The sequence below is a fragment of the Notechis scutatus genome, chromosome 4 (assembly GCF_049901735.1).
Source record: "Notechis scutatus isolate UNSWTSFEM ecotype Mainland chromosome 4, rNotScu1.2, whole genome shotgun sequence".
In the NCBI taxonomy this organism is placed as follows: Eukaryota; Metazoa; Chordata; class Lepidosauria; order Squamata; family Elapidae; genus Notechis; species Notechis scutatus.
The window spans coordinates 121,968,613-121,994,919 of record NC_142012.1 but is presented as its reverse complement, the minus strand read 5'-3'; the positions used below and the strand labels follow the sequence as shown (position 1 = coordinate 121,994,919).

The 26,307-nt window shown below is 38.4% G+C and overlaps 1 protein-coding gene across 4 annotated transcripts in view; it reads right to left on the bottom strand.

Annotated features, from left to right (window-relative positions):
• The window catches only part of SEMA4G (semaphorin 4G), a 105,917-nt gene that overhangs the window by 12,394 nt on the left and 67,216 nt on the right, over positions 1–26,307 (bottom strand). For all 4 annotated transcript variants that reach the window (XM_026667694.2, XM_026667779.2, XM_026667865.2 and 1 more), the window contains exons 4-10: positions 17,030–17,187; positions 11,183–11,245; positions 10,966–11,064; positions 2,502–2,595; positions 959–1,072; positions 510–676; positions 161–330 (exon numbers count right to left, since the gene is read on the bottom strand). In XM_026667694.2, coding sequence (XP_026523479.1) covers positions 161–330; positions 510–676; positions 959–1,072; positions 2,502–2,595; positions 10,966–11,064; positions 11,183–11,245; positions 17,030–17,187 — 865 coding nt within the window. The remainder of the gene's footprint in view (positions 1–160; positions 331–509; positions 677–958; positions 1,073–2,501; positions 2,596–10,965; positions 11,065–11,182; positions 11,246–17,029; positions 17,188–26,307) is intronic.

Genomic DNA, 26,307 nt, shown 5'->3' with positions numbered 1-26,307 from the left:
ACCCAATGGTCAGCGTCCCATGGCATTTCCTATTTAGTTTCTGTCCTGTTCATTGTTCTGCATCTCCCACATTCTCAACATTCCAAATTTTCCCCAACCTTTTAAATTATTTGATCCCAAAATTATACAGAATTCAACATTATAAAAATGCTTGGCTCACCATTGGGCTGATAAGATGAATGTTGCATAGAAAACAGTGCTCGTCCAGTTACCGCCATCCAAACTGGCAACATCTTTCAGTACTTCATAGTAAGGGATGTAGCATTCTAGCTTTGCTTTCATAAAGGATGTCCATTTTCTCTGGAGAATCTTCTTGCCACCCAGATCATTCTAGAAAAAAGAGAGCCAGGTTAAACAAATCCTTTCCTCAGCTTAAATGTTTTTGACCAAATTATGGGGGTGACCAGAGGTGTCCATAGCCTCTATTTCATTTGCATAGTAGCCTGAACCAACCCTCTGATTGCATTCATTAGTGCAAGTACATATTCACAACAGACCATTTATTTTACCTTACACACTCGAGCTACTCGAGCTACTCGGGGCACCTGGGCCTTCTCAAATACTGATGTGCTCTCCTCTCCAGCACGTTCAGTGAAGAAATAGTAGATTTTGTCGTCATCTCCCACAGAGCTCCTTGTGCTCTCCCTGACCAACATAGAAGCCACAAACTCTGCATCTGCAAGAGAAGGAGAAAGGTTAGCATGGTCTTTCAAAGAAAAGTGTCTAAGGCTGCTGTGCTTACACAGGGCAGGTCCACAGTCATGAGCCTCAAGGTCTTTAAGGAAGTGAGGCAGGGTTTGTCTCTTCGTACCTTGAATTTTCCAGAAGACAGCTCAAGTGATTGTTTGTCATTTTCTGGGGAATGGAAGCAGGCTATGATTCAGGCATACAAAGGCTAACTCACGTAAATGCAAGATTGCTTTTACTATCCAGGAGGGTGAGGAATGAAAGGACCTACCATTCAGCCAATGCAAGGGGGATTCCTCAGTCCTCAGAACCCGCTGGTGCCAGTTGCGTCGGATGTCTGGTAGGCTGCGGAATTCATAGCGTGTTGCTGTATATAAACTGCCATCTTGGAAACAAATGCAACAAAAGCAATAAGGACATGCTGATCCCAATAGATGTGTTCGTTACAGTATATGGTTGACCTTTTTTAAAAATAAACTCTCCTCTACTTTTTCCAGATCTGTTAGAAGAACCACTGGGGTATGCCAAAGACATGACAGTTTTAATATGGTTAGACACAGAAGGGTTTTTCAAGAAATAACCCAAGCTTTACTCGCCCATGACATATGTATAACAAACAAGCAAGTAAATATATGTATACCTTGCCTCCCTCCAAGCAAGTTTGATCCATTTTCAAATTACTAAGAACATTTAAAAACAGAGGAACAATAACCAATCCCCCTCTACCCCAAGAATAAAAATAGCACAAATGATGAAACTGGGAACAAATTTTAAAAAGGGGTTTCAATCACCCTTGCCAAAGGGGGGTATTCTGTCCTTTGATACTATTCTATCCTTTGATTCAACTGTTGAATATAAAGACAGATAGATAACTCTACAAATTCTTCCATACAAAGCTTCTTTTATTGGATTATATTAGGTATCCTCAAGGTAACTCACAGTTATGTCGAGATGCTTCTAATGTCCAATTCTTTGCATAGTTGAAATCATAGTGTAAAATCACAGTAATCTTTCCCCTATTTCATCCCATAGTAGTAGAGCCAAAGGAGAGACGCCAGCATGAGGTTGGGGTCCGAGCAAGAGTGAAGAAACCTCCCTCAACCCACCAAGGGTCAATTCAGTGACCAATCAGCATTACAGATGTGGCCACATGAAATGAACTACATTTCCCAGGATACCTTAACTACATTTACCATGATGCATTCCCCTAAGGGGACAGCTCTCAGTTCCTAACTAAATATACCAATTCCCATTAACTATAACTGGCTGGACAGCACAGGGGGAGATGTTTACATGATCGCTGCCTGGGGTGGGCACTGCATGGATGGCTGGGCTTTATTTTCTCATACCAGAAGAGACTGCAGCCAATACATCAGTGGAGGTTTTCAAGAAGAGACTGGACAGTCGTTTGTCCAGAAAGGCATAGGACCTCCTGCTTGAGCAGGGGACTAGAAGATTTCCAAGGTTCCTTCCAACTGTTCATGCTTTCCATCCAGAATAAGAAAACCAAGTGCAGGGGACAGAGATACACTAGACCAGGGCTGTCAAACTTGCAGCCCACGGGGTGGATGCGTCACGTGCTGGTCACGCCCATGCCCAGTTTAGCAAAGGGGGAAAAGTCACGATACATCACATGATGATGCAAGTTTGACACCCCTGCAATAGACTCCCCCGAGCAATGATCACTGGCGATGCATTCCTTTGAAGCTTCACGCAAACACCCCACACACATTTCAGAGAGGAATTTCTCACATTGCCCATTCTGAATTTGAGTTGAAGCAGGGGAAAGGATTGGTGAGAATGGAACTACATACCCACAATGAGGCCTGTATAACCATGAGCAGGATCATAAGGACATTTTTCTTTCCCTTCCTCAAAGTAAGAGGGTAACATGAATTTGTTGATATCCTGCAGAAGATGAACAGAAAACACAAACCATTCTTAAGACACAGAACTCTGCCTTAATGTCCTTGGAGCTTCATTATCCCACTGCGGAAGCAAATTCAGCATTTCATGTTCTGGGAGCAAGACAGAAGACAGGAAAGGATTCTTGCTAATCAATTGTATGCTCACTCTCCCAAAAAGCTCCTAGGTGCCCTTTGGAACAAAGATTCCCATTCTTCCACATACTCACTGCCCTTTTACAATATCCATACTTCCAGTTAATCAGAATCAGTAGGACTAGCTCACTATGTTTCTGATAGGCTATAAAGATCAGCATTTCCCAGAACTGAGATTACTTATCTCTCTGCAGAATATGCGCCGTTTGGTGGCAGTTTGGTTAGTGCATATAATTGTAATGGTAAAGTGTGGTTTAGCACAGAACTGCAGTACCTGAGGTCCCTGGCCTCATGTGCTTCCCCCCCAAAAGCTTGGATATAACTTCACCCAAGTAAATGGTTTGGATTCTGGCGGTATATCAAGGTGAGAAATCAACACATAATAAATATTGTTTCAAATGTTTATTTATTGGATTTTTATCTTACCAAATCAATACTCCTTCTTCCTACTATTTTCCCCCAATAACAACTTTGTGCAGTGGGTTAGGCTGAGAAAGGGTCCAAAGCCAACCAGCCAGTTAATGTGACACAACAGAGAAATCATGTCGATCAGAATATAATTAGAATAGAACAAAACAGAATAAACAGAGTTGGAAGGGACATTTGAGGTCTTCTAGTCCAACCCCCTGTTTAGGCAGGAAAACCCTATAGCATTTCAAACAAATGGTTGTCCAATCTCTTCTTAAAAACTTTCAGTGCTGGAGCATTCACAACTTCTGGAGGCAAGTTGTTCCACTGATTAATTGTTCTACTGTCAGGAAATTTTTTCTTAGTTCTAGGTTGCTTCTCTCCTTGATTAGTTTCCACCCATTGCTTCTTGTCCTGCCCTCAGGTGCTTTGGAGAATAGCTTGACTCCCTCTTCTTTGTGGCAGCCCCTGAGATATTGGAACACTGCTATCATGTCTCCCCTAGTCCTTTTTTTCATTAAACTAGACATATCCAATTCTTCTTTCTTTATATGTTTAGCCTCTAGGCCTCCTATTGATTATACAGTATTTACTTTTGATTAAATGTTAATGAAACAAAAGCTTAAATTAGATCTGGTTCTACCTTTTGGAATATGCACCCAGCCCCACCCAAGCTCACACAAGGATGCCACACAAAGGTTCCTGGCTGTGAAATGGTTGCATGATTTTGGTTTACCATAATAGGTAAATCCAATGTGATTTCTACCAGTCAACAAATATGTTTTCCTGCTTCCATTAACATTTTTCACAAGAGGCAAACCCTTTCACCCAGTTTTTCCACACATTTATTTATCAAATGTATATCCTGCCACAGTCACACAAAGACACTTAGTAGTTCACAATAACAAAATTATAACATCAGAAGCAAATAAATTGCAATGACTAAAATTTTCCAGGATAATGTAGCAGATCAGATCATCAAAAGCCCTCTGGAAAAAACTTGTTTTTAGCATTTTGCAGAAGGCAGGTAACTTTGGAAACTGAATCTCCAACACGAAGATATTCTGGGGGGGGGGGGGGCAACCCCCAATGCTCCCAAGGTTTGGTCTGACTCTAGTGGGGAGACCCAGTCCTACAGGTAGCCAAGCTGTGAAGAGCTTTATTGGTTAAAAACAGCATTTTAAATTGTGACCAGAAAAAAAATAGAGAGCCAGTCCAGAATTTGTAGAAAAAGTTTAATGTGCACTTAGTGGCAAGTTCCCATGAGCATTTTGCACCAAGCGAAAAAAAATTTAAGGGTAGCCCCATGTAGGATATCTTGCAGTAGTCTAATCAGGTGGTAAGCCTCATGTCCTAAGTAAGACTCCATCCACTTATCCAGCAGGAGTCATGAATCCAGGAGGATCCTCAAATGTTGGACCTGCTCTTTTATTCCTCTCTCCTGCCCAAACCTAATATCAAAATTGTTTTTAAAAGTAATGGCAATTGGATCAATTACAAAAATATAAGTGGAAACTGAATGATTTCCTATTTCCTGCTCCAGGGGTTTAGAATCATCCTGCTGATTTTGAGCAAAAGCACTAATGTTCGCCCTATGAACCAGATGGTTGGCCTCAATTAGCATTAAGCATTAACTAATCAGCATTAGCTACTTGGCCTGAGGAGCTGCACTCAGTATATGTGGATTGAAAGTGACCTAGCTCTGATGCAGAGCACCAAATGCCTATACCAGTCTCAACAGATCCAAATCTTACGTTGTGGCAGATTTACTACCTTTATCATGACCTACTAACTTAACATACTTTATACCACACTACCGAATGACAATTTTTTTTATCATGGAATATATCAACCACTATTTTAAAATAAAACACTGTAAAGCAGAAAAACAGAGTCCAAAGAACCAGGTCACTTACGCTGCTCCCATCTCCCTTTCAAAATTTCGTGTGTGTGAGAGAGAAAAGAGAGAGAGAGGGAGGGGGAGGAATAATGAAATATGGGGGGGTGGGGGTGGAAATCATACTAATACTTAATTTACGTTTATGTCCTGGCCATCTCTTAATACTGTCCTGTCATTTTGAGGGATTGTGCCTTTCAACTGCAACTTGGAAATGAAGGACCAGCTCTCAGGTCCAAAAAAGACTATCCCTTTAGTTTTAAACTAAAGTAACAATTTAGAGTACAATAGTTACTAATAGAAACACTTCCAGAAAGTTCTGGTAAATAAAAACAGAAAATAAATGAAAACACAAAAATTAAAAGATCTGGAAAAACAAATCCAACAGGCATACAGGAGAAACTATTTGTACTCTGAGACATAAGCTCTGATGGAAAACAATCTTAGCTTTAAGATTTAGCTTAGCTTCCTTTTCCTTCTCTCCCCACAGCACTTCAACCCCATTCCACTCCACCCTACCTTACCCTACCACAGATAAGCCAACTAAGCAATTGGAGGTGCTTGTCAATCATATCAGGCATTAGGATACTTTATAAAACAATGGCTGGTCTGCATTTTTCCCCCAACGCCACATAATTCAGTGCGATTTGGATGGGCTGAGGTTGATTTCTTGAAAGAGGTGAAGAAGAATGATGTGAATTATTCCAAGATTGCCTATGAAGACAGTGCAATGGTCTAAAAGAATAAAAATGCTAGTGGTATGGAAGTTCCTTTTAATTATAGACAGCTTTTAAAAAAATAAATGTATGGAACTGACACAATGCATGGAATTAAATATAACAAGAAAGAAGCATTGTTGTTAGTGTAGCATGAGACAAGAAAGTAAAATAGATGCAAATGGTAATAAAAATAAAAGTTGCAGTTGTTCTGATTCCCCCAAGGATAACAGGTAATCTAACCAAATGATTTATAAAAGCATCATGTTTCACATGAACGGAGGAATAAAAGGAATAAAAAAAATTACAATAGATCTCTGTTCAGTAAATTTGGAGATATGCACTTCAAACCTTAAATGTAATATTCAAACAACAGGAAGAATTTTAATCCTAAATGTAATTACTTAGAGACTGAAGCAGTTATTCTCTCATTTTTGTTTCTCAAACTCTAACAATAGCTTTCATTTTTCAAAAATAATCTTCTGACGTCTTTTGACAATTGTGTCAACTATACCTTGTAAGTTATAGGGTCTAAATTTATGTTAAATTTACGTTCACTAATAAAATGAAATACAAAACTGCATACCATCCTATCTTGCAGCACTTAAATCTGCCATTTACTGTAGAGGTTTCATAAGGATTATTGTGGAAGGATGATGTTAAAAAGACTAGGCCATCCCTCATCCTTGTTGTATTATACTTTAAAACAGATTTTATAGATCAATATGAATACAAAAGATGGAAAAGGATAAAACTCACCTCAGTTTTAAGGGATTATGATTTTTCTTTCTTTTATTTTTGTGAGACCTAGATCAATTTGACAGTATCTATTAAATCTGCTTCTGAAACTGGGTAGTGAAACCTGGAACCACACTGCTTGCCAAATGAGAATTTTTTTATTTAAAAAATAAAATTGGAGAGGAAATTGAATAATGAAACTATAAGGTATGTTTAACTGATATGGTGGATGACATTAGGAGAGAATATTGAAATGTTGAAAATAAGCAATGAACTTGTGACTTAATGTGAATATGTGTATTAAGATATATTATTAACTCTGCTTATACTAAAATGTATTGATGACACACTGTTAATGTATTGTTGTGTGTAGATTGAAATAAAAAACTTGATTAAAAAAATTCTTATCAGTAACCTTTCTTGTTCTTTGAAATGCAGTATCAAAGGAGATTTGTCTAATCCGGACCCTATCTCTTTGGGGTCTCATAAAACTTTGGATTTAGAAAGCGTTCAATTTATTTTCTACATTTGAGAAGTCAAGAGCCATTCCTTTTTAATTTTCATAATAAATCAATCTGTTGTATTGTTTTTAATGAAACTAATTGTTCAGTACATTCTTGGAGTCCTTTGTTTGCAATATTGTAGATATTTTGAATTCATATATTGAATATAGAGATCTGTATCAATAACATAGACGTTAAAGTTAAATAAAGCATTATATAAGGCATTAAATAATCCTTTAAAAAAGCAAAGGTTGCTATATTTTCCTTCACACGATGGAATGTGAAATTATATACATTCAACCAATAGTAGAAATTGGTTGTTTCTATTGTTCCCACAATACAAACAAGAAATCATGTCACTAGTGACATCTTATTGCATGACCTATTTCAATTGGTACAATAGTTAGAGAGAAAATATAGAGTATTTTCCCAACTATAGCCAATTGTAATTTGAATGTAGAGAAAGTATCATTTATTTGCAACAGATGCATCAGCTTGAAGAACAATGGATCCAACATAACAAGCAGCAGCTGAAGAGGCCTTCATCCCCACTTTGCTCTCCATTGCATAAAAAACCTATTGAACCATTATTTTTACCAACAAAATCTCCTTTATTTGAGTACTAGCAAGTATATATCTGAAATTACAGATGTTGATCCCTGTTGTTCCTCAAAAAATCCAAGAATATATGTAATACAGTTAATAACATTTTGAGATAAATTAGACTGGAATATTATATGTTATTATATTATATTATATTATATGTCCAAGATAAGCTTCAGTGAGATCTGGACCAAAGTCTCCTAGATCCTATCTCAATTTTTTTTTTCTGGTCTCCAAATAACAAGATGCATTCCAATATTAAAGAAATTAATGTAAACATGAATTTACAGAGACTTTATAAAGGCATATTTATCTTTATTTTCCTGTATTGTTTAGGGAAAATCACTAGTCTTCACCATCTTGGTGACTTTCATGGACAACTGGATGAGAATTATTGCAATTGTAATGTAACACACAGAAAGCTTTAGTTTGGCAAAAGTTGGTTTTATATGAACAAAATAAAACAATGCTCCTCAAAATATTAGTCTAAAGTCAACTGGTTCCTGAAAATCAGCAAAAAACGTGCAGGAAAAAATTGGCACATTCTGCCTTCATCATGGCAAACCAAAGAAATAGATTCTCATCCTCTAGATCTTTTCATTCCTTGGCAAGAATTAGCAGTAGAAGAGCCAGGACTGCAGACTGAATTATTATGCAAGATATATAATTATTATGCCAGTCTATAAACGGAATATACCTACATCCAATTCTGTAAATTCTATATCAAAAAGTTGCTGATGGTAATAATGACTGGGAATGTCAGAAACCAGTTATAGTAATAGTTATTTCTTCAAATTCCTTAATGATCTATCTCCCCTTAATAACGGTCGCTCCTCATTTAGGCGGGAAACTATACTGGGCGCCATTTCTTCTGAAGTTTGGGCTGCTTCTTTTCTTCAAGCCCACAACTTGTCAAGAGCCTTGTCTCTATGGTGCTCGTCCCGCTCAGCTGCCTTGGAGCTCTTTCGAGCCCCTGCAACCTTGTCCTTTGACTTGGGCTATAACAGGAAGACATCTGGTCTGTGGCTGCTAGGCTTAGAGAGCGTGATGGCCTGCGAGCCGTCTCCTCAATTCTCCTGACAGCGTGGCTAGCATTCTGCCATTTTTAATTTCGATGCCGATATTCCGGAGTTTCCACAAGTTATTCTGCAGCCTTCCTATCCTACGTTATCTAAAGGTTACTTTCCCTACCTGACCTGTCAACGTGTGAGGAGATTTCTGCCTTCGCTGCAGTCTTGTGCCCCTTCAACGCTGCCATGGTAAAACAGGCATCCACATGGCCATATTTAAGCCATTGAGAGCCTTGCCAAGCCAAAGTGCAGGGATGTGGTGTGGATGGTTTTTCTATACACCTCCCGCAAAAAAACGACGCCCTTAGCCGATCCATTGTCCGTTGAAATACACTGCTCAAAAAAATAAAGGGAACACTTAAACAACACAATGTAACTCCAAGTCAATCACACTTCTGTGAAATCAAACTGTCCACTTAGGTAGCAACACTGATTGACAATCAATTTCACATGCTGTTGTGCAAATGGAATAGACAACAGGTGGAAAGCATAGGCAGTTAGCAAGACATCCCCAATAAAGGAGTGGTTCTGCAGGTGGTGACCACAGACCACTTCTCAGTTCCTATGCTTTCTGGCTGATGGTTCGGTCACTTTTGAATGCTGGAGGTGCTTTCACTCTAGTGGTAGCATGAGACGGAGTCTACAAACCACACAAGTGGCTCAGGTAGTGCAGCTCATCCAGGATGGCACATCAATGCGAGCTGTGGCAAGAAGGTTTGCTGTGTCTGTCAGCGTAGTGTCCAGAGCATGGAGGCGCTACCAGAGGACAGGCCAGTACATCAGGAGACATGGAAGAGGCCGTAGGAGGGCAACAACCCAGCATCAGGACCGCTACCTCCGCCTTTGTGCAAGGAGGAACAGGAGGAGCACTGCCAGAGCCCTACAAAATGACCTCCAGCGGGCCACAAATGTGCATGTGGCTGCTCAAACGATCAGAAACAGACTCCTTGAGGGTGGTATGAGGGCTGACATCCACAGGTGGGGGTTGTGCTTACAGCCCAACACCATGCAGTACGTTTGGCATTTGCCAGAGAACACCAAGATTGGCAAATTTGCCACTGGCGCCCTGTGCTCTTCACACATGAAAGCTTCACACTGAGCACATGTGACAGACATGACAGGGTCTGGAGATGCCATGGAGAACGTTCTGCTGCCTGCAACATCCTCCAGCATGACCAGTTTGGCAGTGGGTCAGTAACGGTATGGGGTGGCATTTCTTTAGGGGGCCGCACAGCCCTCTATGTGCTCGCCAGAGGTAGCCTGACTGCCATTAGGTACCGAGATGAGATCCTCAGACCCCTTGTGAGACCATATGCTGGTGCGGTTGGCCCTGGGTTCCTCCTAATGCAAGGCAATGCTAGGCCTCATGTGGCTGGAGTGTGTCAGCAGTTCCTGCAAGACGAAGGCATCGATGCTATGGACTGGCCCGCCCATTCCCCAGACTTGAATCCAATTGAGCACATCAGGGACATCATGTCTTGCTCCATCCACCAACGCCACGTTGCACCACAGACTGTCCAGGAGTTGGGGGGATGCTTTAGTCCAGGTGTGGGAGGAGATCCCTCAGGAGACCATCCGCCACCTCATCAGGAGCATGCCCAGGTGTTGTAGGGAGGTCATACAGGCACGTGGAGGCCACACACACTACTAAGCCTCATTTTGACTTGTTTTAAGGATATTACATCAAAGTTGGATCAGCCTGTAGTGTTTTTTTCCACTTTAATTTTGAGTGTAACTCCAGATCCAGACCTCCATGGGTTGCTAAATTTGATTTCCATTGATAATTTTTGTGTGATTTTGTTGTCAGCACATTCAACTATGAAATGAACAAAGTATTTAATGAGAATATTTCATTCATTCAGATCTAGGATGTCTTATTTTTGTGTTCCCTTTATTTTTTTGAGAAGTGTAGTATTCAGTATTGGTGATTTTTTTTTAATTAAATTACTTCAAATTTTGATTCTTTAGGAGAAGAAATTAACACGTTGTCCAGCTAGCTGACTGAGTCAATTTCTGGGAGATCCCTAGCAACAGAGGGAGCGTCCTCAAAGATTGGACAGACTCAGTTCAATCAGCAAACAGAGACTGATCACTCAATCCTGAATGCTGTCTCCACCACAATGGAGAATGTCAGAAACCAGTTATGGTAATAGTTATTTCTTCAAATTTGTTGGAGTTAATTATTTAATTATGATCTTAATATCACCCTCACCTCACCGCCAATAAATAAAATGAAAGCCCAAAGCAGTGGTGAAAACCACCCTCACCCCCACTTTTACTTACGATGTAAGCACAGAGTGGGTGGAAGGCATATGTACCACAAGCATACAGATGTGTTGAATTTAGCCTCTGCAAAAGCTTGATGTGATTGTAACACTCTGTCTGCAAAAAGGAAGCAAGAGCATAATTTTCTTAAGATTTCTCATACATTTTTCTCATTCATTAAAGGTTCAAACAATCTGGTAGCACACCTAGAAAGAGGCAAAGGCAATGCACTCACCTTGTTGTTTTTGCCTTTTTTCAAGCATTCTGCTTGCTTCTCAGGAGATGCTTCCCAATTTAACTGCAAAGTAACAGAAAATGAGTTTGTTATTCTTTCAGCCAACCCAGCACAAGAAACGGGTTAATTATGATATTAAAAAGAAAATTCCATGAAGTTCAAGCAAAGCCCATTTAAAGTTCATATTTAGTCTTGTTCAAAGTAAGTGGATTTAACTAAATATAAAGCAGGAAAGTACAAGAGGGTTTTGTAGCCCATTTATTTTTAAAGGCCCTTGACTGAAATGAGAGTTTTACCTTTTGCTACATTAAGGGAACAGCCAAGTGAAGGAACAGAAAAAATAGCTTATTATCATTTTATTATTATTATTATTATTTTATTTTTCTTATATGTATCCATTTCATGTATTAATAACTATGTTTATACTTATACCTGTTATCTTATAATTGCTTGACAAATTAATTAATTAATTAATTACTAGAAGGAATGCCTTCTGGAGCTATTTCTCTTATCAAATAAATAGAGCGCGAGGAAGTAAGTATAAAGGCCCCAAATAAGAGTTCAAATATATTATTTCTAGACTAATTACCTGCCATTTTGACCTGACCTGGTCATACATCATGCTAAGCCACAACGTACAGTCTGGCTTTCTAAGTGATTGCACTGTTTACAATGCTTTGCCCTGTAATTCATGAGGTACTTCAACCATGTGATTTGAGTGGCTCTTGACAGCCTTTTGAATATAAACATTTCATTCTTGCCTTCCTTTTTTCCTGTATTTAAAATTGTCCACAAAACTTTTTCCACTGTTTCAATCTATGTTTGTAATATATATTTTGCCTGCTATAGATTGCCTGGAATTTCCAATAACAGTTAAATAGTATAAAAATAAAACAAAACATATTCAGTAAAGAACCCAGCTCTTCCCCTACGTTGGTGAATAAACAAGATAAATTAAATCTCAATTTAATATGTGTTGCAGAATCCAGATTACCCCCAATATCTATTTCTTTGTGAAGACAGCCTTTGTGTGACAATATTCTGACATAACAAAGGCCATGTGTACATACAGAACATTGTATCTCATTTTACTATAATAAAAAAGAAATAATCTATTCTAAAAAGGCCAGGGAAAAGCATTCTCTGTATCTGTTTCCCACATATATTTTTCTCCTATAATCTAAATTTAGAGAGAAAGGAGGGGAATCTGTTCCTAGTTAAAGCAGAATCTGAATTGCACAGGTTTGATTGGCCAATTCTCCATCAGTCATGGATATCTCCCTTATCAAAGCAGATTTCAAGTTTAAATTGAAAGAAAATTTTCAGGCAACAAAGAGCTGTGAAGAAAATCTAAAAAATAAAGTACTCAGTCCTTCTGAAGTATGAATTGTGATGTGTATGCATTGTTCTTGAGTCTGTCTGGAGAACACTCGACAAATTAAATAGAGCTTAATCCACAGGTGTACCCTTTCTCCTTGAAATTATCTGTGCACCCTATTTTTCAGACTATAAGATACACCTTGGTTTAGAGGAGGAAAACTAGAAAACGGGAGGGCAAAAACAGGATCCGCAGAGGCCTCCGGAGGACAGAAGCAGGCATGTTTTGGACCCGCAGAGTGCTTCTGGACGCCAGGGAGGCCGAAAACAAGACACATGGAGGCTGTGGGAGGCCAAAAATGGGCCTGTATTCGCTGTATGAGATGCATAGACATTTCCACTCACTTTTTTGGGGGAGGCGGGGAGTCGTCTTATAGTCCAAAACATATGATATATTCCTTAACAATATGCATTTATTAAAGATACCAAACAGCTATACAGATGCAAATATAGCATTAATTCCCACGGAAGGTTCATACTTGATTTTACCAAAAAATATTGACCAAAATCTTTATTGAATAATGGTAACATTTATATCTTTCTATTTGAAATAATCAAATACTTGATTATACTTGAAGAGAGGATTCACTGGAAAAGATCCTGATGAAGGAAAAAGAGACGGGGATGGCAGAGGATGAGATGGTTATTGGCATGCTGAGCATGGGTTTGGGCAGAATCCAGACCAGAGGTGCTATTCAGCCAGTTCGCACCTACTCGGTAGCAAGAATTTGGCGTGGGTCGCCAAACCGGTAGCAACATCTAGCTGGCCATGCCCCCAACCCGGTCGCCCAGTTTCTGCTAACTCGCTTGCCCCGCCCACCTGATGCTCGCTGCCCCAGTTTAAAGCAGCCACTTGAAAACACATGACTGTGGGTGGAGCAGCGGTCTGTTAACCTGCAAAACTGTTCCAAGGCTGGATTCTTCATGGACACTAGAAGTATCACTTCCCCTTGTGAGTAAAGTGCCTGGAGGAGAGGGAAAGAACGCTGGGGTGTGGGGGGAATCCAGCCATGGGGAAGTTTGCAGGAGCTTCAAATGCAAGTCCGTTTACCTGCAGAACTTCTCCAATGCTGGATTCACTTCCCCTTGTGAGTAAAGTGCCTGGAGTGAGAGGGAATGAAGGCTGACAGGGTGTGTGTGTGTGAGAGAGAGAGAGAGAGAAAAAAGAAGAAAGAAAGAAAGAAAGAAAGAAAGAAAGAAGAAAGAAAGAAAGAAAGAAAGAAAGAAAGAAAGAAAGAAAGAAAGAAAGAAAGAAAGAAAGAAAGAAAGAAAAAATAGGGAGAGAGAGAGAGTGTGTGGTGTGGGTGAGAGAGAGAGAAAAAGAAAGGAAGGGAAAGACAGAAAGCGACAAAGAAAGAGAAAGTAAGAAAAAGAAATAGGAAGGGAGAGAGAGAGAGAGAGAAAAAACTCTGCTATTATTTTAAATTGTTCCATTATTTATCATGTGTTAATATTTTACACTGTCCCTACACCTAGAGTGATTCTACTGCCTTTCTTTTGCTCAGGGCTACCAAATATTTTTCAGGGTTTACATGCATTCAATGTCTATAGTCCAGAGCATAAATACATGTGTGTTTAACAGAGTTGAAAGGGAGTTTGGAGGTCTTCTAGTCCAAGCCCCTGCTCAGGCAAGAAAACTGAGGATGCCAAACTCTGAGTAGAGGTCCTGGGAAAGGTGTCAGAATAACACTTAGAAGGGACTTTTGGGGAAACCCTATACCATTTCAGAGAAATGGCTGCCCAGTCTTTTAAAAATTTCCAGTGATTGATCACCTAGAACTTCTGGGGACAAGCAGGTCCACTGGTTAATTGTTCTCACTGTCAGAAAGTTTCTCCTTAGTTTTAGGTTGCTTCTCTCTTTGTTCATTTTCCATCCATTGCTTCTTGTTTGCCTCCTAGTGCTTTGGAAAATACATCCCCCCCCTTTCTTTGTGGCAGCCCCTTAAAAGCCTGTTGCCTATATCACACTCTTGAGTAAAGCATGTGAGCTATTTTCTCCTTTCAGTGGTCCATGAAAGTACATCTACAGTATGCAGATAATAAAGTCAAAAAAGGTGAACAACATTTTTACAGAACTATAGATAAGTTGAGGCTGGGTGACAAGGAATGGATGGGAGGGGAGGGGCCAGGTGAGGCACCCCTTGATGTGAGTGACATTGAGTTGGCCACGCCCACCCAGTCACATGACCACCAAGCCACACCCGCCCAGTCACATGACCACCAAGCCATGCCCACCAAATAAGCCATGCCCATAGAACCGGTAGTAAAAAAAAATGAATTCCACCACTGATCCAGACCTCAGTGGAGAATCCAGGGGGAGGGAGGAGGCTGGTGTGTAGGAGATCGTCAAGAGTCAATCACAACTTAGTGACTGAACAACAAAGCTCAAAGGATAGAAAATGACTTGCAAGATATTATTCATGAAGATTAATGTGGTTTTCTACCTAAAAGACAATTAAGGGGCAATATCAGAGGCATCAATGCAGCTTGTTTTTCATTAGGCTGCTCCAAGTATATTCTAATGTGAATGTACTTGGAGGAGCATAATGAAAAACAAGCTGCGTTGATTTTCCTTGATGTGGAAAAAGCATTTGACAATTTGAACTGGAAATTTTTGTTTAAAATTCTAGAAGAGAAAAGCTTTGGAGAAAAAGTTATTAAATTGGTGAAATTGATACATATGTTACAAAGGGCACAAATAATTAATGGGGAACTGACAAAACCCTGTGAGATACAGAAAGTAACAAGGCAAGGAAGGACACATGTTTTCTCCACTGGCTCACTGTAGTTCTTGATGTTCTTGAGACATAACACATGATGAGAGAATGACTGAAGTGAAGGTTTAAAAGAAGTATACAAAGTAAAAGCACTTCAAGATGTTTTGGTTTTAATTCTGAAAAATCTTACGGAAGGAATACAAATATTAATGGGAAAATTAAAGGAATTTGATATATTAGCTGGATTTAAAATTAACAATAAAAATGAAGATTTAACAAAAAATATAAAGATGGAAGATCAAAAACATTTGATGGCCAAACTTGCTTTCAGATTGAGAAAAATGCAAAGTATCTGTTATTACTATCTCTAATATGAATTGTATGTTATTTCAAAAAAGTATGTTAAAGTATGGAATGAAATTAAAAAATTTTTTGTTAAAATCTGAAAAACTGCAGTTATCACTATTTGCAAGAATTTATGTGATAAAAATGAATGTACTAACCAGAATGATGTTATTTCAAACAACACCTGTTATGACAAATGATGCACCTTATAAACAATTGCAAAAAATACATCTAGATTCATATGATGGGGAAGAAACCAAGGTTTAAATATAAAATATTTTATATTTAAATAAAATACTTTATTTAAAGGAAAAAGGATTAGGGCTACATGATTTTAAATAGTAGTTTTTAGTCTGCTATCTGGTTTGGATGAAGAGTGGGTGCTGTTTAGAAATAAGAAAATATTAGAATTTGAAGAACACAACCTGAGACTTCGGTGGCATGGCTTTCTATGGTATGATAATTAAAATTAATGTAGGTTTCAATATTAAGATACGAAATAGATATAATCCCTAGCTGTGCTGAAAATACCTTTACAGAATTGGCTTCAGCATAAGAAACATTTTATAGAAAAAAAACAGGCAAAAGTGGATGGTTAACTCATCAGGATTTGTTAGTACTGAAAAATGCAAAACTTAACATGAAATAAAGGAAAACAACTTACCTACAGGGGTTTAATTTTCAATGGTTTCCATGCTCACAATTCAGAGACAGATTTAATATAGATAACAGGCTAATTGGTATTGAACTACATAATAATTTGAAATTGAATTATGTACAAATGATGAATATCTTATTGCTAAAATTTGCTAAGATTTGAAATAGAAGATGACCAAGTTAAAGAGTGCATGGTAAAATGGGCTAAGAACTTTGGTTATAACATACAGATATAGGCCAATGGGAGGAAATGTAGATAAAAAGGACTAAAATTCAAATTGTGTTGCAACTTAAAAAATAACTTTTATAAAATGATCTGTCATTGATATACGACTCCAAAGACAACATCAAAAATGTCTAAAGGTAATCAATGCGGGAAAAAATATGAAAGGACATTTTATCATGCATGACAAACAATTGATGATTTATGGATTTGCTGATTAAAAAGAGTTGACTATGGGAAGAAGAGAACTTTAAAGAGGGAGGAGATAGAATGAATTTATTTGCAAATGCCATAAAGAATATTGGAAGCCACCTCTTTAAATCTTTTCTTTTTCCTACCTGTATTGCCTTTTCTGCTTATTTATTTTAATTCTGTTTTAATTTCACTCTATATAAAATCATGTTTATCTTTTACTTACATGAAAATCTTTAATAATTATTTAAAAAAAAAAAAACTACACACACACATACACACAACGTATATTTACCAAGGGAAAAGACAGCAGATAAAGATAAGATAAAGACTTACTTTCTGATAGGAGCCATCAGTGGTATCAGAGATGTTATTGGCACTTAAGGAGAAGATTGCCCCCCTGGCTCCCACATACAGAATTCCCTTCTCCTCTTCCAGCAAGAAGGTGGTGTAATTCTGGGCACTGCTGCTAAAATGCCTTGCATATTTCAAAGCTAGTGGAGGAAAGAAAAAACTTCTATAAACAAGAACATAGAGACATTTGAGACCTTAAAGTGTTACTAATATCCTGGGTATTATATTGCTGGACTGAAGTAATAAACCAATGAGGAATGAATTACTATGGAGCAAGCAAATTAATTCTTACATTGCTATTCAAAATATGCATAACATCTTTCAAACAGATTTTTAAATATGATGTTAACAAATCGAGATTAGTTGCCGGTTTACTTCCAGGAGTGATTCAAGGTGCTAGTTATGACCTAAGCTAAAGGTCAACCTAGCATAGAGCTGGTAATTTGAGTGAATACTTATGTCCCATAGGGTCTACCTGTCAGATTCAAGTTGGTGCACCACAGGTTTATTCAATTAAAAAAATATCAGAATCCAGGAAGCAGAATTTCTCTGTGTTCTGGACAGCCATAATGACCCGATATTTTTCCTGATGAAATTCTGAACAATTATCTTAAGCACTGAATACAAGATACAAGACATCACAAGCAATTACTGATTTTTAAAGTACAGGTACCATTGGAGCCATTCCTCCAAATAAGCTTTTCCAAGAACCTCAGATCATTCAGCAAGTACCCAACATCTTAATACAATCAAAAAAAGGTTCTGATGACTTATTTTACATAGACAGTCACTAGACTCAAGAATTATTGCTCACAAACATTTCGATTCATGTATTTTTTAAGCAATTTTATTGATTTTGTATGTTTCTTTTTCTTAACAATGGTTCCTCTCCATTTTATGTCCGTGCCATTGAAAGGATAAAGCTTTCAAGCCTCCAAGTGAATAAATGCTTTACAACAAAGCTTCAAAGAGATATTGACTGGTTAACCTGTTAATTTTTTGCAGCAAAAAAAGCTTGTGGTACTACAGCAATTAATACATTTATTACTCCTTAAGGTTTTGCAGATCACTGCACTGAGTCCTAAGAAAGCAGCATTATAGACACAGACAGCCAAAAATACACAAATATACTCAAACAAGAGCTGCTGGGGTGGGGTAGGGGAATAGAATGAAAGGAAGGGGAATGTTGGAAAGAGAAGTGAGAGACAAAATAGACCATGGCTGTTAACAATGAGATACTGTAGTTAGGTGTGACACAAACATCCTTGTATTAATGAGCTGGTTAACTGTGTGATTAAAGACTGCCGTTTAATCTGTAAGAAATGGTGCTAAATATCCTCACAAATTGTAAATCAACAGTTTTGTAATCTAAATTGATCTTTCTCATTCCTCTGCTCTATTAGTGATAGCATGTTCAGAGGAGCTTTCCTTTTGGCCTTTGAATGTTCCCATTTCTGCATATATCATCCTGAAGGAAGAGTAAGTGACTATTCCCTGATGTGGGAGTGTTCTTGGGTTTGATGATAAAACTGCCAGAAGAGATGAGGGAGCTGGCATCTAGATCTGAAACAGGATTTGAGTCCCATGTCTTGGATGTGATCTGTTATGGATTAATAATTGTTCCAGGCTGGGCGAATGTCTGCAAGCAAGTATAAGCTTACCACCTAAAGTCTTTGAAAGGAAAACATCATCATCCAGGATGGGCTGTTGATCACAGTTATTTGAGTTATTTCGGCCTCCCCATAAATATGTTGTTTCCTCAATCACTAAAAGTGCCATCTTATACACGTCTATTATACAGTATTGTGCCTGCTGCTAAGAAATGGGTGACATGGTTGCAGCATAAAGAAACCATGCAGGTTTTCATATGCTTCGCTGTTTTCTAAAGAAACACTTTACAATGATTGAAAAAAATCTGAATATGTGATTATACATAACAAAGGAATGGAGGTCACTTATTATTTTGCAGCATAATTTACTTCACAAGATTGCTTCAAGGATTATAATAGAGGAGGCTAATATGTGTGCCGCCTTGAACTCCAAGTAGAAAGACAGGATATGTGAAATAATATATGTAAATTCTAAGCCAAAAATTAAGAAAAAATGTGATTTAAAAAATCAAATGCACAGACTTTAAAATGATTCGTTTTCACACAAAATCAAATCCCGTACGTTTGATATTGATATGCTGCGGAAGTATTGCAGTTTGGCTACCTTTAATAGTTACTCTATATATCCTTAATCAGGAGTTAATTTTGTTAGAACTTATAGAACTCAATTTTAAGCAGATTCACCCATTATTAACCATGATTTGTTGACTAATCCATGATGGCTAGCTTGAAAATAATACAGGTAGTCCTCAATTTATAACAATTCATTTAGTGACTGCTGGAAGTTACAACGGCACTGAAAAAAATGAGTTATGAGCATTTTTCACACTTATAACTATTGCAGCATCCCCATGGTCAAAATTCAGATGATTGGCAACTGGCTCATATTTATGATGAGCCAGTTGTCCTTGGGTCATGTGATCATCTTTTGTGGCCTTCTGACAAGCAGTCACTGGGGAAGCCAGAGTCATTTAACAACCATGTTACTAACTTAACAACTACACCAATTCACTTAACAACTGTGGCACGAAATGTTGTAAAATGGGGCAAAATTCACTTAACAACTGTTTCACTTAGCAACAGAAATTTTGCACTCAATTGGGGTCGTAGGTCAAGGACTACCTGTACAAAACTTCAAACCATCTATATTATTGGCTTAGTATGAGACCAATTTGAAAAATGACATGACTTGGATTATGACATCAATTTAAATAAACACCTCATTTATTTATTCATTACAAAAAGAGTGGGTCTTGCAGTAGGATACATAAAAATTGATAAAAAATAAAACTTCACCTGCTCACAACCTTCCAATCCAACAGGAAAAAGGAATATCGTACCCCCAAAAAACCACAGGTAAAACTAGTAATTGCTGTAAAGTTATTAGTATTTAGAGTGTTGCAATTTGTCTGCAAAACTACCACTAGATGACCACTAGATAGAAGCAAAGAGTTTTCCATTTCTCTTGGTTGCTATATAGTAATAATCTGGATGTTTGTAGCCTCAATATGGTAGTTCTAATAATATTGTTATCTTTTATTAGATGGAACAGAAACTGTTAAAAATGAGAAGGAGCCGATAACTAATGACAGGCAAAAGCCATGGTTTTTTACCACTTTCTGGAGAGAAGAGCGTGATTCTCTTACCAAAGCTTTATTTAAATTAAGCTATCAAAACTTGCATTGATATTGATATTCCAAGTGCAATGATCCCAATTTTACCCATTGCTAAAAACTTAACTGATTGATCATTTTTAATCTTTCCCACCAAAATAGTGTTGAGGAGAAACTATGTGAAACGGTTGATTTCTTCACCTGCCAGTCAGTTACCGTAATGAAATCACTTAACTATGGTTTACTAATTAGTGTAAATTGTGAAGCCAGCTATTATGAAGCAGCTTCACTTGATCCAATGAGGTGTTTCTGACTTCTGAAGATAAGCTATGAATTATAAATCAACGCTAACCATGCAGCAACTGTTCATCTTGAGACATCTCTCCTTTCTTCAGAGTCAACAAAAAAAAATCCATAAGATAGAAATCTAAGACCCAGTACTAATGTAGGGACAATACTTAGATTAGGTACCAACAAGAATGTGATTTAGATTATCGGGTTCTGAGTGCCTGGGATTCTTCTGCAGGTACTCATAAAATAGGTGAAGTTTCAGAGGAACAAATAAAAATGAGAGAGAAAAAGTTAATATGTAAAGTTAAAATCTAGAATAAAAATCACTCAGGCCACCAAACTTAGATCAATATTCAAGACAATAGGTAGAAAAGAGAAACAAGGACTAAGCAACTTCCTAGAATATGTTCTAGAAATAATTTCCCTCAAGTTGAAGTCATTTTGAAACTTAAAGTGCTAGGAGAAGTCCTTGGAGTCAACCACCTTGATGTCTACCAGAGTCACAATATGAACAGAATACCAGAAGCAAACCATGAATTTCTCTGAGTACACACACATATATGCTCATGAATTCTACATTTCAGTTTTCCCAATTGAACCCTTGCTAATGGCTTAAAGTATAAATCCATTATCTGCAGTCATAGGTGGGTAGCATATCCACTTAATTTTAGTTTAGCCCCCTCAAGGGTTATGTTTTATGGCAGCCTTTCAAAACTTGGGATTTTTCAGGTGGAGCTACAATTCCCATGGCATATTCAGTCAGCATGTTACTATGTTGACTGCAATGATGGAGTTATCCTTCTATGCATCTTCAGGATGTTAGGTTAAGGATGTTGTTCTCTACAATATGAATTAAAACTAACCAAGAGATGGTTCTTCTTATCAAGAGTGTTTTTCGATTGGAAATTTGAGTTTCAGAAACTTTCAGTGGGTAGGTAGGTGAATGAAAGGTAGAAAACTGAATTAGTATATGACTGCCTTAGAAAATAAATCTCCATTTCCTAGGACAGCATCAGAAGAAATATTAAGCAATATAAAATATACTAAGGTATCTCTAACTTGCAAACCAAAATAGATTTAACTTCTTCGAGTTATATTATACTGCTTTCAACAAAAGCACTTCTTTTTGACAGGAAACAGTAAGGTATCTGCATACCATCTGCTTTTATAGAAGAACTGAAAACATATGTTAGAACTACAGGCACAAATTTTGTTTGTCTTATAACTGAACTATTTTGTTCAATTCTATATGTGTAAAGCTATATCCAGTAATACCTTTCCACAATCATCTTGGCCTCCTCTTCTAAGAAAGGAAAGAAAAACCCCTTGAGATAAATGAGAAAGAAACAATCATCTTGATTGGGACACAAAAACCTTTGGGAGTCAGCTACCTGCATAATGTGCTATTTATATCATCTAATGTAACCTCCTTCTCAGGCTTTTGTCAGAAAGCAGCTCATACCAGCACTGGCAGTCTAGGAAATAGCTTGAAATCGGAGGGGGTTAGATTAAGAAAAACAAAACAATTCTCCAGACTGGCTTCCATCTGTGAGCTTTCCAAGTAATTCCAAAAATTCATTTCACAATCACCTTTCATAACTGTAAACAGTATTTATTGGAAAGGAAGAACTTTTCCATTGCCCACCAATATATAACTTCTGACACTTATACTGTAATGAGGAACATAAGAAATTATTTGGGCAAGCAAGATAACCCTGCAGAAAATATTGGAATTTAGTTATTGGATGCCATGTATTTAGTTCACCAGCATTAATGGTACAGTGTTGGTAGAAATTTTCTAATATCTAGAATATGGAATTCAGACCACTTTGAAATAGTTTCCCTGATATAAAAACTAGAGACATCTAATTCAGAAATTAGGACTGCAGCCAAAATATCCAGTGCTGGCAGTAATAGTGGCTAGAGTTCAGTAAAATCTGCAAGGTCATAGTTTCCCATCATTAATTTACAGAACAGAACAGAACAACAGAGTGGAAAGAGATCCTGGAAGTCTTCTAATCCAACTACCTGCTCAGCCAAAAAAAACCATACCATCTACATCAGGGGTGTCAAACTGGTGGCCCATGGGCCTCATGTGTTACACACAGGCCACGCCCACCCCAGCTCTGTGAAGGGGAAAAAATGTCACGATACGTCATGTGACATCAATGTGATGCAGCGAGTTTGACTCCCATGATCTAGATGCAGCCTTTATAGAAAATCATGTTCTAAGATTCAGCACCCTTTCCAATCTGACGCCTTTCAGATATATTCAATCATAGGTTAACAATTCCAAGTTGACATGGCCTTTGATCATTTTGCATAGAAATTCTAAAAATTTGTCTAACATATGAGAAAGGTAGTAATTTAAGAAAGTGCTCCAAACAACATACTTCTTATGAGAACACCAATTCTGCTTATGTGCATGTACTATTAAGGCAAATGCAAATGACACGTAAATAGTCTTAATGCACCAAATGGCTACATATTTTTGTACCTTGATGATGTCACCCACCTTCCTAGAACAAATACATTTTCTGAACAAAGCTCAAACACTGGAGAGAGAGACACCTTGTTGTGCTGCAGCCCTAACAAAGAGGGATCAGATCAGTAACAGATGGCAGATACCTGCCTTTGAAACACCATTGCTGAACAACAACGCAGAGCTTTAGGATGAGTCTCAGCATAGAGAATTGTAGTACTAACATTCCTTTCACCCAAGAGAATGTTAGTTCTAATTGTGAAAGAGAACATGATTCAAGGCCAGCAATTAACCTCATTGGTCTCTTGAGATACCATGAAGAAAGGTGACATTCACATTGGATGGCTTTCCGCTAGACGCCCTTTCCTGGCTGCTTTCTCACTCGTTTGATACCATTCTTCTCAAGGTTGCCAAGCTTACTAAATCTATTGATCAGGTTTATCATTCCATTACCAAGTGTTCTGCAACACGTTTCATTTGTTTTTTTTTTTAAAAAAAACTTGGAGAAATTTGCATGTGTGCATAAAACTGTTTCTTGGAACTCAGGGCCATTTAATGACTACTGGATATTAATTATAAAATATGCCATTATGAATGTCAGTAACCACAACACAGATAATGCTGGGGAATCAAGATTGAAATTAAGGCTAATATTTTTGCCATTTGCAGGTGTCCCCTCATGACAGCTCTATCGGTGGTGCGTTTCAAAAAAGTTTACCACCAGTTTGGCGGGTGTGGTTTGGTGGGTGCACGCAGGCGCACCAAACTTGCACTTTGCGCAGGCGCAGAGGCTTTCTGACTCGCCTCCTGCAATCCTGCACTCTCCCTGTCGCTTCAGCAGCTGTGCCGCACAAAGCAGCTGCGCTTCAAATGCAGGGAATAAAGGTCAGTATAGGAGCCCAGGTTTGTGGGTGGGTGGGCCCAACAGTAAAGCGTTGGAGAGAACTGGTTCAGTACACCAGAACCAGGCCAAACCGGTAGAATACCACCACTAGTCTTCATTCTGCCACATCCCTAAAAGACTGCCTTCATCTCATCTTCAGCCGCGTGGAATATATCCTTAGATTGTGGTTGGCCATGACGGTACTGTTTTCCACTTAAGCCAATAGCAACCACCAACACTTTCAGAATACATTTAGAATGTATTGCATTTTCATTACCTATGCTGACAGCCCAATTCTTCGCCTTAAGCTGGAAGGAGGAGGCAGGGGGAGAGAGAGCACAGCTAGCTGACAGCTGCTAGCAATTCCCTGTAGCTGCTGAATAGCTTGATTGAGGAACAGTGGGATGAAGTGGGTTTGAGCTTAACTGGGCAGCTCCGCTACTTCCCAAACTGGTAGAGACAGAAAGTAAACTTCCTCAAAACCAGCAAGAAAGCCAGCTGTCTCTCTTTACCACACAGCTCCTAGATCCACTCATCACTTACAAAGTTCTGTCTTTCACCTGAGCCACCACTTTTCCAGAAATCTATTTACCTGCTTCCCCTGCTTCAATTAAATTCAGAGGGAAGATACAGGTGCTATTCTTTTAACATACCTAACCAAGTCAAGTACATATTCCTGCGAGCAGTTTTGACAAACCAGAATCAAACTGGGTCAAAAACCATACTTTGGGGCAAACAAACCCCCCCCCATGTTTTATTGGTGTCCCAATATTTCTTGGAGAAGGAGAATATTAGCAAGGTTTCATGACATCACTAGACCCTTTTCTATTGAGCAGGTAGACAGCAGTAGATGCAGAGTGGGTATTGCATTCAATCAATGCTTGGGAGGATGTTATACAGTGCCAGGCCTTGGTAGTGAGTTCTGTAATGGAGACGCTTGTTTTTTCAACTATTACTTTTCTCCAACAATTTTTCTTGAAAGACTCTTATGTACAAAATATGAGTAACTTGATTCGACATTCTCCCAACCCAGCTGACTCAAAAGGAATTTAATCCTGCACTAGAGCAAATCTACTTTGGGGCTACTTTTAACTCCCCTGTGGTTAGTTGATTGGATTAATTGACTCATTTTCAATGCTCCTGACCCAAATATGCACATTTTTTGGATCAAGGTCAATATAAGAGAACAGTTCTCATGAGGTTATTTCAGCAAAGCTAGCCAGGAAGCCTCCAAAGTTAGAAAAATCTGCAGTAGATGTATTAACATTTGTCACCTCACTACAATGGCTGAAAAGGATTAACAAGAAGTTTAGGGTACCTTGAGAATGAGGGTTGGTTGGTTTCCAACATTCTTAGAACTGGTAGCACAACTGCAATTTTGAAAACCTGTTGGCCCTCTCAAAAAGAAAGAAAGAAAGAAAGAAAGAAAGAAAGAAAGAAAGAAAGAAAGAAAGAAAGAAAGAAAGAAAGAAAGAAAGAAAGAAAGAAAGAAAAACCCAGCTTCTGCAGTCTTCCCAATCACTAAATGACTGCCACAGGGGTCATAACCACCTTCAAGGTACCTATGGAACAGTAAGCAACCTGCCATCCCCTTTATCTGTTGCAAGTGGGATGGTTGCTACTAGAGTGGTGAAAATCTTTCAAAAGAAGGATGTTTCAGTATGAAGGGGGGCACCTCTAGCTTCTTTTTTTCTTTATATTTAAGCAGTGGTGCCTTTTGCCAGGCTTTTCCATTGGCTTCTTAAGTGCTCTTGGCTATCTTCACCTACTGTATGTCTGCATGCACAGCCGGTTTGCTCTTTTTTTCAGGCACAGATGCAGCCAGGTAGCCTAAAAAGCTGCTTTAATAATTCAAAAAAATATATATTTGGTGTTTGCTCAGGGGTGGGATTCAACCGGTGTTACTACCGGTTCGGTGATTACATTTTGTGCACGCGTGCGTGTAATACAACTAAAGCTATGCCGCCCGCACAGCTGATATGCGCTGTGCGTGGGTGCGTAGCGTTTGAAAAAGCCGCTTTTTAACTTCTTTTTCAACCTCAGTTGTGCCGTGCAAAGCAGCTGAGGTTGAAAAAGCAGGAAATAAAGGTCAGGTAAGAGCCCGGGCGGGCAGGTGGGCCAAACAGCAGCAGACGCAGAACCGGTTCTGCGTCTGCTGTTCTTCAGAGCTACCGGTTCTATAGAGCCGGGCAGAACCGATAGTGCTCCTAGGCATCATAAATATATATTTCAACAGATGTGTACTTCCCTATCTCTTGTGTTTGTAAGTATAATACTTTTATATATAAGAGACCAGCAAGAGCTGCAGTTCTCCTTTTTCCTAAATAGGCCATACTCTAACCCTTGAGCAAAGCCATGAAGTATTATGGATTCCAATAATC